Source organism: Nanorana parkeri, unplaced genomic scaffold, assembly GCF_000935625.1.
Source record: "Nanorana parkeri isolate BGI_ZX_2015 unplaced genomic scaffold, ASM93562v1 scaffold9, whole genome shotgun sequence".
In the NCBI taxonomy this organism is placed as follows: domain Eukaryota; kingdom Metazoa; phylum Chordata; class Amphibia; order Anura; family Dicroglossidae; genus Nanorana; species Nanorana parkeri.
The window spans coordinates 1,504,833-1,519,854 of record NW_017306277.1 but is presented as its reverse complement, the minus strand read 5'-3'; the positions used below and the strand labels follow the sequence as shown (position 1 = coordinate 1,519,854).

At 41.4% G+C, this 15,022-nt stretch overlaps 1 protein-coding gene across 2 annotated transcripts in view; it reads right to left on the bottom strand.

The window, feature by feature from the left end:
* The window catches only part of PTPRG (protein tyrosine phosphatase, receptor type G), a 486,631-nt gene that overhangs the window by 34,961 nt on the left and 436,648 nt on the right, over positions 1-15,022 (bottom strand). For both annotated transcript variants that reach the window (XM_018554682.1, XM_018554674.1), the window contains exons 15-16: positions 11,568-11,659; positions 3,523-3,619 (exon numbers count right to left, since the gene is read on the bottom strand). In XM_018554682.1, coding sequence (XP_018410184.1) covers positions 3,523-3,619; positions 11,568-11,659 — 189 coding nt within the window. The remainder of the gene's footprint in view (positions 1-3,522; positions 3,620-11,567; positions 11,660-15,022) is intronic.

Genomic DNA, 15,022 nt, shown 5'->3' with positions numbered 1-15,022 from the left:
GTGGCCCCCCATACTACATAACTGTTTCTGAATCTAAAGGAGATTGTACAGTCAGATTGTAACATGGGTGGGCAACATACAGATCTTAGCAGTGGCACCATCTGGATGAATAAATGCATTTCATCAAATAGATATTACACCAATTCAGCTAGAAAAAGCTTTGACCAAATGATAAAACTATGCAAACAGTTTTGCTGAGATGGAGAACCAACATGTAAGATCTGAAATACCCCTCTTGAAGAAACTGCTGGCATGGGTTCCCTTTTATACTGGTCATGTGACCAAAAGCCCACGTTTTTGACCATGTGATCTCAGCAGAAGTCTAATTTGAATTCTCTACTTCAGCAGACTTTTTGTAGACAAATGTCAAGGCTTTTGGTCATGTCACCAGCACAGAAGAGAGCAGTGGGCAGCAATATCTATAGGACAAGTAAGCATTTTAGCCTTGATTTGTTTAAAAAAAAAAAATGTATTTAAGATTGTTAACAGAGCATTTGCTCAACAGTTCAGGACAGGTCTTCTCCGAAGGGTCAGTCCACACATGACTGACAGTTTAGTGGTGTATTGACACTGGTTGGCCCACTGGTTGGAGACTTCAGCAGGTGCTGCTGCTACATCTACAGTCTGTGTGTCACCTTTTTCATAATGTAAAATGATTGAAAATCCAGCAGGTAGAGCAAGCACCCTTCATAATGGTGACAAATGGGTGGCCCAAGACCTCCAAAGATTTCATCCCCAGAAGGTGCAACGATCTGGTGGGTCATTCAACCAGTCAGCACCTATTCATTAGTTAAAACACTTTCAGGTGGTCTGACTCTTTAAGATTCAAAAGGTTCCCCTCTGGCAAGTCTCTGAATCAGGCGGCCAGTGAGTGATCCACTCCCTTCTCATTAAACGGTAGCGTGATGTTCAGTGCACAGCAGGAGCTGCAATCAAACGCGGCTTTTCTCCGCGTCCAGCACGGAATTAAAGTTAGACATTTTTCATTTACATTCAGTCAGTGGAAATTGGAGCTGAAGTGTGTAACAGCAGCTAATTAACATTTAATATTGTGTGTGGAACAGTGTCGGGAACAAGCGTCCACACATTTGGCACAGGCGCCTGGAACTCATGCCGAATTTCTTTTTTCATTCTATGTAGCAATAAAACATTTGTGGAAGCCATTCAGTGATTAAAGCAGAACTCCGGGCATACATAAAATAAATACCTATGTGCCCCGCACCAGCTGATGCAGAAAATAATGCTTGTTGTACTAATAGACGATGTAATGCAGGGGTTTACTTACCTTACTCCATTGGTCTTACAGCAGCCAGCCCTCCGTTTCTCTGCCCGTATGGGGACCCGCACTTTTACACCATCATGTACAATGCAGAACCATTGTGGTAAACTGCATTGGGATGAGGTAAGTGAGAGGGGCGGTGGCAAGACTGGCCTGAGATGGCCAAGAAGAGCGGCTTCGGGAATGGTCATCACAACCAGAATCGGAGGAAAGCAAGACTATGGGGCCATGGATTAAAGTGTATGTCAAGGCAAAATATTTTTTTTTTAGTTTTGGATGAAGTGGGGAAGGTTCAGAACTCCCGGTTTTAATGCTACATAGCCCCCTCGTTAGGGATATTCCCTCACTTCCTGTCCTGCTGACAATGGTTTCACCAGACAGGAAAGAAGGAAAAATCTGCAATAGAAACACAAAGAGAAATACAAATCTGAGAGGGGTTCCAGCCACTCCCTATCTTCCCCTCACGTCATGTTTTGGTGAAACATTTAGCAGGACAGGAAGTGAATGGAAATCTCTTGGATACCAGTATATACTTGATAATTCTAACTCTTCCCCCACTCTATCCAAAAATAGGGAAATAAATGTTGGCTGGAGATACACTTTAAGGTAAAAATTGTTCTGTATTACATAATTCCCTAGTAAAACCAAATGATATTCTGCATCAGTTGGGAAAGGGGGTCGGGGGCATTGATATGTATTTTATGTATGCCTGAAGTTAGGCTTTAAAAAGACAAGTGGGAAAGTAAAGAACTCCAGGCAATCTAAAAAATAACCCTTGCAGTGGGGCTATCCACGCACTGCAAGGGTTAACTGAACATTTTGGTCTAGGGCCTAAAATAAAGACGATTTACTCAGTCCAGGATACTTGAGCCTGCCTGGCTGCTAGACCGGTCCCCTACAGCCTCTTCTCCCTCAGGCTCCGGCAGTCTAAGGACCCGTGAGATCACACCTAAGGCAGCTGCATTATAGGTGAGGATGCTGATGGACATTCCACCGCCAGAGGGGAAGAGAGGTGAGCACTCACAGCCGCAGGACCATGGATCTGGTGAATATATTTTATTTATTTTAGCCCCTAGACAAAATCAAGCAGTTAACCCTTGCAGGGCTGGGGTAGCCCAACAGCAAGGGTTTATTTTCAGCCTGTAGTCCTCCTTTAGGAGAAACCGTAAGCATTCAGTATGTGGAGTTTGTATAACTTGTAGCCAGGCTGACCAGGGTTTTCAGAGTGCCAGTGAATGTAACTACAGTTCTGTGCTGCAGCAGCTGGAATTATTAGTAATTAGAAGTGCAAGGAATTAAATCAGCCTTGAGATCTCTCATCAAGTGACACTAGTAATGTAGCATGAGTATTTAACTAACTACCACTTAAGCTGGCCATTCACCCTTAGTCCCCCGTTCACACCTAGGCGCTGTGCAGCTCAGCTCAAAGGTAAGCGCGCCAAAACGCTCAAAACAGGGAATGCCATTCATTTGTATGGCCTCCGTTCACATCTGAGTGTTTTGTCGCAAACAGAAAAACGTCTGTCGCTGGAAAAAGGCAGATTACAGAGTTCTTTGGTCCCATAGAGTTCAATGGGAAACTTTGTGTTACAAAACGCTCAAGACAAGGAATCCCATTAATTTCTATGGCCCCCATTCACATCTGTTTTGTCACTAACAGAAAAACACACGTTGCTGGAAAAAGTACGAGCTGCTCTCTGGCAGATTACAGAGCTTTTTGGTCCCATAGACTTCAATGGGAAACTTTGTGTGACAAAACACTCAAGTGTGAACAGGGGCCATAGAAATGAATGAGATTCCTTGTCTTGACCATTTTGTCTCACTTCGCTTTGAGGGGTAAAACGCCTCGCTGTGAACCAGGCCTTAGAATTTAATTTAAACGTTCATTCTAAATCCTTCCTGATAGCATTCGGATCTTATCATTAAGTCAACCCATTTCGTTCAAAAGCCCTTTAAAATGTCATCCAGATCTTCTACTTGAATGGAAACCCAGACGTATTAAAGCGGTTTCTTTTGTGCCTAGTATATGCGCATTACACTATGTATGATTTTTTCCGAATGGAAATCACATTCATGATTAGAATTTTGTTCATTCAAATAAGAAACCAGAACATTTTTCCATTCTGTTCCTTCGATTTTTCTCAAAAACGAGCCTTGATTAGACCCCACTAACCATTGGAAAATCAAAGGAACGCTCTGAAAAGTAACCTGATGGACTTGACAAAGAAGGCCAAACTACTTACATGCTACAATGTTGATGTATCTGTTTTTGTGTTTGTTGTCGGGATGGTTGGAGTGTTCTGCTGTGATGTTCATGTCAGATGTACACCGCTGGACTTCCTGCACACAGAGCACAGAAAAAGGAATATTGTTACTTCTTCAGATAACCGAAGTTCATTTTTTATTTTTTAAATAAGAGCGAATGCATAGATTCTCATATGAGCTTTAACATGTTGATGTCATTTCACAAGTCAATTTCAATCTTAAGGCAAGGTCCGCTTATACAGTTCCTGTATGAACCCTATATTAGTGTAATACAGTCAGAGATGCAACAAAAGATGTAATTCAAATGTATTTATTTAAAAATGTCAAATGTTTATGACACAGTGATTTAGCACATAAAATGTCATTCAGTTAGAGTTAACATCCACTTTAACACAATCAACAAACGCAGAAGAGCAAACATTTATAGAAGGGGAAGATCATGAATGCATACAGCACAATTACCACTATCATATTTTACCTTTCATGACTTTACAGCAGTCAGAACAATAAAAGATAAAGATGGTTTCTGATTGGTTGTTGTGGGGTGACACCACTTTGCACCTTGCTCTCTGCTTTCCCCTTGTATGCTTAGCCATTGAGGAATGTGCGCAGTTAAAGCAAGAAAACCGAAAGCTTGCGCAGCAACATTAATTATGGCTTAATTTACTCGAAGTCTGGAGGTTATTGAGGTCCAATTTAATGCTTTCAACTTGTAAAGTGGAATATGGAAGCAAACTGATAAAGGAAATAATTATCAGCTCACAGCTGCTGTAGAAGCTAGAGGGAGCGTGTCATATATATTATGCAAACAGCAGATGTGTCTGTATAAAGCAACACACAACAAAGGCTTTTTATCGACTACACGCAGCACATGTTACTGCATGCATCAAACTAATTTATACATATGTGTAAGTTTGATATGTATATGCGTAAACACACTGCGTGTTTGGTTATGAATTTTTCAAATTCACGGTAGAATGGTCCCAGCAGTAGATCCGTGCTCTCTACGGAAGAATGTACAGGCGCATGAAAGAGAGTGTTGTAGTGATTATGTACATACCATATCTCTCCTCTTCATTTATTATGGTCAGGACTAAAATATAAACATTTTATACATACTTTTCCTTTTTAAATATTTTTGGCAATGGTCAGGGAAACATATTGAGGGGAATTCATCAAAACTGGAGCAGTTGCTCAGAGCAAACATTTCCCCCTCATTGTATATTTAAGCCCAACTCTGGGCTCAGTTCCCAGTGCCCCTCTCTGCATCTTTAAACTGGGAATGTAGGACGCAGTGGTGACACTGGGGCACTGAACCTGGTAGACTGAAGACATCTTGTGGAGGAGAGCAGGTACTGTATGAGGCAGGAAAGAGGTGAGTATTGCAACCAGAGCTGCTTTTTATTTTAAACACAGAGCGCAATAGCTCAAGCTGAAATTTACAGACATGAGTCAAAGCAATGCATTTTCCCTTCCCATAGAATGCCATATGAGGCTTCCATCAGGCAGAGTGAGATTCAAAGCAGGCAGCTGCTGTGGTAATCCTGTGTTATGTTTTAAATGTTTGTTAAAAAAAAAGTATATATGCATTGACCACTGGGCATCTACAGCATCTATCTCAGTTGTTGGACAGCCAAACAAATGTCTGTTGGGCACAGAAAAAGGACATGGCCTGGTCCCTTTCCTTAGGGCAGGGTTCCGCAATAGGTGATATTCATCGATCGTGATCATGTGCCAGGTAGCTTGTGTTCCTGTGGTGTCCATCCTCTGTCAAAAGTGCTCCCCCCTTATGCAGAGAAGTGATGACGAGACATAGGTACCTGTTCTGTGACATCACATAGAAGCGCCAGGAATGTATTCTTCCCTGTGCTGCTCTGCATATTGAGGGGGTTAGAAGGAAAGTATTTCTGACAGGGGACATGGCGGTAGCATTGGGTAATATTGTGGAACTGGGTGACATAATGGTGGCACTGGGGGTACTTGTTAATACTATAATGATGAGCAGCACTATAATGGGAGAGCTCACTGGCCATTAAAGTAAGGAGGAATGTTACCAGGGTTACTCACTGACCATTAATGTAAGAGAGCATGTTACAGGGCCAGTCCACTGACCACCAATGCTAAGAAAACATTACTTGGAAGGGGGCACACTGACAACCAATGCATGATTTATCTTATCACACTATTATCACTGACCACACCAACTTTCATTCAGCCATGCACCCTTTAAAAAATGTGCTCCCCCACCCAATGATTTTTGGTTACTTCCACGCTTTGAATATGTTTTGTTGTGACATCAGCTGGGCTTTAAAATGCCCTAAGGCAGGGGTGCCCTAAGAGAGGTGGACATCTATTTTGAGCCAGGTAGCCAACCTCAATTTTTATAGTCTTACCTCTACTTTCCTTTAATAACAGTTATGCAATATGTCTAAATATGACTGTTCAGTAAAATAGGAACCATAGTCTGACTGCACTGACAAGTGAACTCCCTAACCCTACAGACCTGGTCAGACATACTCCCTTCTCTTCCTCCGCACTAGGAAACTTTTGAGGGAGGGTGTGGCCATTACTCATGTGTGCCAGCACAGAACACTGCAGCTGGAAGGCAAGAAGCCCATTTTAAAATATTTTATGGGGTTTCATTAGCTTATCATAACTTATGACTACAAACAGACATAATGATGTGAGACTTCAGTTGGGCTGTAAATAGAAAGCCAGGGAAAATGACATATCAGTGTCAAATGTAAAGATGTTTAACATAATTAAGCTACACTAAAATGTTAAAAGTTGTCTATTTCAATCCCACGCTTTTACTTAGCTGCCATTTTCTGTTGTGACACAACACCTTCCTTCTGCAGATACCCTATACAGGCGCAGAGGATTAAAATACTTGGAGTAACAACACACAGTTGGTTGGTACAGATAGTCTGACACTGTGCAAAGTGTGGACCTAATTAGAGTCAGCTCAAGTTCAGAGATGTGCAGCTGATTATTTTGAATAATTAAATGGTGTCAAAAGCAGCTGTGAGATACAGCACCAGGGATTTCAGTTCATAAATAATTGAGGAGATGGCGATGCATGCAATCAGCCTGATCACATGGCTCTCCCCAGACAATGAGTGCATGCCCAGAATATTACCAGGGCCGTTACTGCTGATCGGCCAGCCAGATTAGCCCCATCACCCGGATTTAACCAGAGTGCAATTAGCAGAACGTACAGAGCATATGGAGGGGAGGAAGGAGGAGAGTGATCATTGTTCAGAAGAAGACAAACAGCACATTTAAAGGGTAGCATTAGTATTACACACTGATGAGACATAACATTTTGACCACTGGCAAGCTGGTGGAGGCATTGTGATGCTTTGGGCGACATTCTACTGGGAAACCTTAGATCCTGCCATTCATGTGGATGTTACTTTCACATGTACCAGCTACCTAAACATTGTTGCTGACCAAATACACCCCTCAATGCAGCGATTCTCAACCTTTCTAGTGCCGCGACCCTTTGATAACAATGCCCAAGTTGTGGCGACCCCTAGATAGCGGCTCCCGGCCGCCCGGGAGAGAAACACTTTCTCCCGAAAAGGTTAACTCTGCTCGATCGAGCAGAGTAAACCTTTCCCTGCTCTGGTTTGTTTTTTTCTGACATCGGAGCCGCCGGCGACCAGAAAAAAAAAAAAATCCAGAGCAGAGAAAGTTTGCACTGGCCTCTTTCAGCAGAAAATTGCACCTTGCCGCAGTGCGAAAATGGTTCGAGAATGCCTGAGAACTTTTTGACACTGTCACTATGTTTCCCCCCCGGAATTCCTGGATAATCTTGAGAATTCATTGATTCAAGGCAACCAGTGCCAGGCACAGCACAGCATGCCCCAAAACATTACCAAGCTTCCTCCATGTTTTACAATGTTCTTTTCTTTAAAAAGTTACACACCCACACATACACACTTGCAAAGGTTGAGCTCGATGGACCTGTGTCTTTATTCAACCTCAAATACTATGCAACTATGTGGCTTCCATTTTTAATCTGTGAACACAGAGCTGATATAACTTGCCAAAAAGCTCTGGTTTTGTCTCAGCTGTCCAAAGGATATTCTTCTAGAAGCATTCTGGCTTGTCAATATGCAAACACAATGAAAATGTGCCTGCTCCACCTCCACCCATAGTTGAAAGTAAACGGATTGCAGGTGCTTGACAAGGCTCCTGTTGGCCCCCATCCAGGAGCAAAAGATAATAAATAGTGTAGCACACAGCCTCCAAGTTCCAAGATTTTATTAGCGGTAAAACTACAAAATAGCGCAACTTTGAACCGCTAATGCGTTTCAGCCATTTACAGCCTTAATCATAGCTTGTCAATATGCATTTTAGCAAATTCCAGTCTAGCTTTATGTTTTTCTTTTAACAGTGGAGTCCTCCTGGGTCTTCTTCCATTGTGTCCACTGTAGCTCAAAAAGCAACAGTACCTTTGCCTAGGAGTTCAGTTTGTATCTCTTTGGAAGTTTTCTTTGGCTCTTTGTCTATCATTTGCACTATCCTTCTGTTCAATCTGGGGTTGATTTTCCTCTTGCAGGCAAGTCCAGGGAGGTTGGCTATACTTCCAAGGACCTTAAACTTGTTAATATTTGCAAATGTAGTCATAGGAATATCAAGCTGCTTGGAGATCGTCTTATAGTCTCTACCTTTAAAATGCTGGTCTATAATTTTTATTTTCTTTCTGATGTCCTCAGACAAAGCTCTCGTTTCCTTGCTCCGGTCTGTGTTCAGTGTAGTGAACACGATGCTACCAAAAAGTAGAGTGACTACTCTTCTCAATTTAAATAGGCTGACTGATTACAAGAGAGAAGACATGTGCGATACCAATTTAAATTAATTATACTGAAATATAACTGTGATCCCATTATAATCTTTTCTAGTGGTACAAACAAATCTGTCTGGGCCATTTTAGAATATCTTTGTAGAATAAGTAATCATTTATCTCTTCTCACACTTTTTTTTGCTTCACTATATGACATAGCAAAAAAATGCAGGCATTCATGAGAGAATCCCTTCTAATTTCACCCCTTTTCAGGAAGAATGAAGCTATAAGGGTACCAATAAATCTGCACAGTTATATTACACCGTCTGCCACAGATTTATTTGCATCCTTTTCTCTAGATGTTTCCCCCATTGTCCCACCCACACCATCCTCTTTGGTTTTGGATATTGTAGAAAGTTTTAAGAACCCCCTGTGTTTTTGTTTACTTCTCATTGGTGTGATTTCCGTTCACGTCTTGTCCCAGAGACACAAGAGGAAGTGAGTAGACGTGTCAAAAAAGTGAGCCAAAAATCAACCCTTAGACTGTTGTCAGATGTCCCCAGGGCTTGATTTCCCCTCACTGGGCCCTAGAGAGACAACAAGAAGATAGAGGATGTCCCTTTTTATGCAGTTGTCACTGGAACAGGTGTCCCCATTGGAGGATTTCCCCTCTCTATAGTTCTGGAGTCACAACAAGAAAGAAGATAAAATCCTCCTCTATTAGACAACTGGTAAGAGGAAATCCCTTCATAGAGACAGTTGTCACTGGAAAATAATTTCCCCTAATTTGTTGCTCTGGAAACAATAAAAAAGAAAACCCCCTCTTAGATAATGGTCACTGGACTTCCCCTCACCTCTTGCTCCAGTGACCACTCAAACATTTTAGATTTCCCATCACTTTCAGTGCCAGTGACATTGGTCACCAGGACAAATTGAGAGCGTGAATTTTTCTGGTGGTGACATACACCTGGTAGGGTTCTAATTGTTCCTTACTCTAAAACTAAACTTTTGGCTAGAGACATTATAAAGCTTTGAGGATTCTCCATAATATAGGTCAAGGGAAAAATGTAAGTAGTTCAAGTACATCAGAGCCATACCTTTGCGGTGGCCTGTTTGGGATGTGGTAAAGACACAAATTAATACAGGAAAACCTTATCAATTCAGCAGGAGCCAACAAGTAACCCAACTACACCACTGCCACCCAAACCTGATAACTGCTTTGGGTGGAATTGGCTTTGCTACCAGTAACGAAACATATGGGGATCCCATTTCTCAAGACAATTCACTATTATCTCAAAGCATGTCCTGGCCCGCCAAAGGTTTAAATTATGGGGATCAAAATTGACATTTTAAGCGTGTAAAATTATAATCACCAAGACTTTGTGCGTTTCCCTTTTAATTGCAGCATTTTTTTTTTATTTGAAACCTGTTTTGACTGGAACCGCGTTTGGCAATGATCACAATGTGTGCATGAAAGGAGCAATTATCACGCAGCACCATCAATGCATTGTTACTCTGAAGAGGCTCTTTTCACGCCAGACCTCACTTCGCCCGTGTGTGGGTCACATCTGCATTCAGCTCAGCCATTCCACAGCGTGACAATATATCTCACTTAACTGCAAATGAAATGGCTTAAAAACATAAAGATAATTTATTGCTGTTTGTTTAATTGTGCTCGCAAACTACAAGCCATAAGGTAAACTGCGCCATAAAACAGCCAACAAATATAATTATGGAAACATAATATTCATATATATATTATGGCTTGCTTGTTTTAATTTTATGTGTTGTGGGGCTTTTTTTGTTTATAGGGTCCACCTATAATGGATTAATCGGTTTTGGATAGATGCACGCTTAATAACTTGCCAGCTTTTCAAAAAACAAGGGGGGTGGCTCACCCTTGAATTGATTTTAACTCTATTCCTTTGTCTAAGCATGACAAATTTTGCTCATTTCTTTTCTGGAAAGCAGTGTGGCCCACCTCTTTCTGAGTTTGCTATAGGAATACAGAGAAATCCAGTGTAACGGGTTGATATATTTGAGAGAACACAGCAGTCTAACAATGGTTTCTTGCTTTAAAGCATATCTAAATCCAAGAACAGAAATGTAATATATTGCAGCTTATGGGTCATTAGATATGGTGGCTGCATTCATTTTCTATAGGCTTTTTTAGTTAACTTTCACCATGTGATCCTGCCAACAGCACACTTTCACTCCTAGAGTGACAACACTCACTCATTTATTGCATCTATGAAGGAGCAGCATTGTCAAGACATGATAACAGAACACCTCTCTTCTCCGTAACATAGGGGAGTCCACAAAGCTAACTGAGAACGATATGATTCTAGTACAATACAGGCAGAGACCACAGGAAGTCATCAACTCACAAAAGGACATTTTTTGCATTTATGAAACAAGCATAAAAATGCATCAATGGTATATATAGCAAACCAAAAGGGAGCAAATCCTAAATACCTTTGTGCTCTTTAGAAGCAGTACCACATTGATCTCTTTTGGATTCTATATAATGTTAATGATGATTTACGATGAGAGGGATCAGGTGACCTTGTGACAGAGAAGCAGTCACTATAGCTAAAGGCTCCAGCAACTTTTGGGTAAGTTTAGAATTTGCACCCCAGTGGCCAATCCAAAAACAAAAGGGGCAGAGTAGGTAGACCTAAAAGTCCGTAAACTTCTGCAGGACTGTCTATGATCATCTCCAGCCTTGGGACACAGTCCAACATAAGTCTATAGTACTGTAATGCACATGTATGGACAGGACAGTGAAGACTTGCGAAACGTGGCTGCTGGATCGAGCATGCATCTGTGGAGGGAATGTGTTGGGTTAGGTCAGGGGGCAACAAGGATAAATGCACTTTGTTTAAAGTGCTTTTAGCCTTTAAAGAAAGCCTTTGAATTATGCAAATATAGACTTTATCTTGGAAAGTTGGCACACATACTTCAGCCACTCACTATTGGACTGATTCCTCAAAGATGGTCAGCCTCACTGTCCAATAGCAAGGCATAGGTGCTTGACTTGTTGAGTTAAGGTCTTAACCTGTGTAACTGAATGACTACCAGGTTTTGGGGCTTCCAGGACACTCATTACAAACATTACAGCCTTCCTAGCTACTCAGCAGGTTTAATATAAGCCCAAGTTTACGTTCACTGTCTTGTACATTTACTCGCGCAGCTTTAAAAAAGAAAAGATCTGGAAAACGTAATTCCTACCTCAAAATCTTCAGAAAATCCATGCTGATTGTTGGAATAGAGTTCGTTGATATGTTTAACAAACTGTTTGATAGAAATAGCCTCCATGTCATCTGCCAAAAGAAGAAAAACATTTCAAGTCAAAAAGGACGGATTCAGCTGTTTTTGCATCACTAAATATATTAGAATGCATTAGAGGGAGTAATAGGAATAGCATATCCTCCTCTGTACAAAAAACAAAGGGATCAATCCTCTAAAAGCATAACGCACACCATATTTAAACTATGCTAATTTGTACAATCCTGGGGTTTTTATTTCGCCAAAGGCTTTATTGCACCAGTTCAATTTATCACAGGCAAGTTGTGGTATTGATTTTTGTAGTTCAGAAAATGCATCAAATAGGTTATAGTAAATTAAATTAAATCTGTAGTTTGTCTGGAGCAGCATTTTCCAACATTTTTTCAGTCACAGCAGCCATTATAAGTATGCAAAATCTGGAGACGCCCTAATCTAAAATGTAAAAAAAACTAAATATAAAAATCAACTTAAAGCCCCTCCAAAATCCATACCAAACCCGTATACCAGATAGTATAAGTGGCATGGTATGGATTATAAGCAGCAACCCCATGCAAAAACACAAAAAAATGAGTCTCTCCTTCAAATTAGGAGGCCCCCTTCCACACCAAAGCCACCCCTCTAACATTATTCCCCTTTCACATCAGAGTCCCCTTTTTAGATCAGGAGCCCCCTTCACATCAGTCCCCCTTTTTTCACATTGGTGTCCTCCTCTTCCACATCAGAAGCCTCCCTTCACATCAGGACCCCCCACCCATCACATCAGGAGTCCCTCTTTCATACCAGAGTGCCCCCTTTCACTTCAGATTTCCTCCTTCACATCAGGAGTCTCCTTCATATCAGAAGCCCCGTTCATATCACAGTAGTTAGTTCCCCCTTCACATCAGAGGAGCTGCAGCAGCATGGCAGAAAAAGGAAGGCAGAGCCAGCCTTTTTTTCCTTTATTCATACCTGGTGATCCTGCCAATAACACACTTCCTGTCCTAGGCTGACATTGCCCCCTCACTGTACTGCATCTATGGAGCATGGTCACCCTGGGACAGAAATTCAGACTCTCCTCCTCTTTTCTATAAGGGCCGGTGCATACCTGGGCCGCGCGTCCTCGGACCGTGCGATTGTGCACAGCTGCACACAGCGATTGACACGTGGCCCTATTCATTCCAATAGGGTTACATCTGTGCGGCAATCGCAGAAAAAAAGGTACATGTACCTTTTTTTGTGACACACGACGCGCGGCTGTTTTAGACGCAATCGTGTTTGGTTGCAAGGACGGAATCACGGCAGGGAACTGTGCGATCCGCCTGGTACAACTGGGGTGCCATTAGAAAATGATGGCACCGCCAGCAAGATCGGTGGTGTTGGGCGACTCCGTGACCGCACGGCAATCCGCGTGGTATCATGCATGATTGCCCACGGTCATGGATCATCCAGGTGTGAACCTAGCCTAACAGAGGGGAAGAGTTCCATATACCTCACAGATAGCTGCATACAGTGAAACTGATATGTCGCCAGGGGGCAAAGGGCGCAGGAAGTTATCAGCTCACAAAATGTCCGTCAGGATCTACAAGTTTTTTTTGTTGTTGCACCTATTGAACCTATAGCAAAACACTTCAATTATATATTTAGCAGACCAAAGGGGATCAAATAAGAGAAGTTCATAGTAAGGGATTACATCACCTTTCTCCAGCAATGACAGATCCAAATTGTGTCTTGCCATTTTGTCTGCCTGCCCTGCTGCCTTCTGGGTCCCACGTTGATAATCTTCTCCCAATGGGTAGCCTGCGCATGCCAGTGGGAGTTACATAGTCTCCGAAAATGGGCTGCATTTCTGGCATTTTACAGCTGGATGAGCTTGAGTGTACATTGAACTATGCATGTGCCCCAGGTCCATTCTATTAAAAATTTGCTAGCGGGAAATGTGTTTTTTATTTTATTTAAATAATGTGGGTATCTGTGACTGTGTACCAGGAGTTATTACAAATAACCAGGTTTTGATTCAATAACAGTAGTTGTGGATTCTAAAGAATGCTCATTTAACTAGTAGCAATATAGCAGCGTATGAATTGTCAGCCCCCCGGCGCCTCTTGAATAAAAAGGCCTTAATTGTGTTTTTATGCCTCGCCTTCATTCTTGCTAAGGCTGAATGCAGTCATTTCGATCACAATAAAAGACACATACGTTGTCAAATTTGCATTTAAAAACACATTTAATACGGTGCATAGAGACTCGTTTCAGGTGCCTTTATTATGAGAAACAAAACTAATATCTTCGTGTTCTATGCGGCCCGCTTACTAGTCAATAAAGCAGCTGCTCCCCTCTGGAAGTAAACTATTTGAGGTGTATTCATTAAATGTACATTAAATGATATTCTTTTAATAAAAGAAAAGCGCTGTTACAATACAGGTATGCTGCGTTTTCTGAGTCAACAGATTACTGACTGGCGCCTTGCTAGGAGTTTCGAGAGACCTCTAACTTAGGAAAACTCCATTTAAAACGTATTTAATGGCTACAAAAGCCATTTTATAATATATAGTCATTAAAATTACCTTTATATTTAAATTCTAAACCTCTGTAATATTATGCAGATGCCAAATGTTGCTTCCTACCAATATGGCAACCTAGAGATGTTCTGCACACAGTGTATGGAATGCCCCTGGAAATTTATGTTCAGATACCAGTGCCGATACTTGGCATTTTCATAAGAACTACCAGGGTTGCAGAGGTTGCAGCTGGGACCTGGCTCTGGTGCTCCACCACTGTCCTGAAATCATTACTCTGCATTGTTTTAGAAAAACTGTCACATGACAATAAACAAAAATGTATCAGTACTTGTATCTGTGAGTACTTGGACAAGTATCAGAACTTGTACTTGGAAAAATGGTATCGGTGCATCACTTATATATATTTATATATATATAAAATAATGCATTAAAACGGGGATGTACAAATCCCAGGAGCTCGTTGTGCTCCTTAAAAATGAACTCCTAACTTTTGAATTTTTCTCTAGTCTAGTCCTGGAAAAGTATCTGCAGTTGTACTTGGTATCTGAACATCCCTAGCATTTTCTTTTTATGTGATTGACTCATTAGTGTTCTCATTATTCTGCACAGACATACAAGTCACATTTTAGGAATCAGGACTACAATGTCAGGTTTACTTTTTCCCATTTGTATTGAGATTGTAGCCCATCACATGGCTACTTTACAACACACACAGGGCTCATGGGAAACAAAAGTAGTCACCCTCCAGAAGGAAGGACAGTGTCAGCACCAATTCAGAGATGATTTGAGGATCTACGGGCTGAGTGATACAGAGATAAGATACATTTTTGTTAATATTTAAGGAAGTTGAATGCATTTTTGAGATTTAACTCCCGAGTTTAGTGTCACTTTAAAATTGAT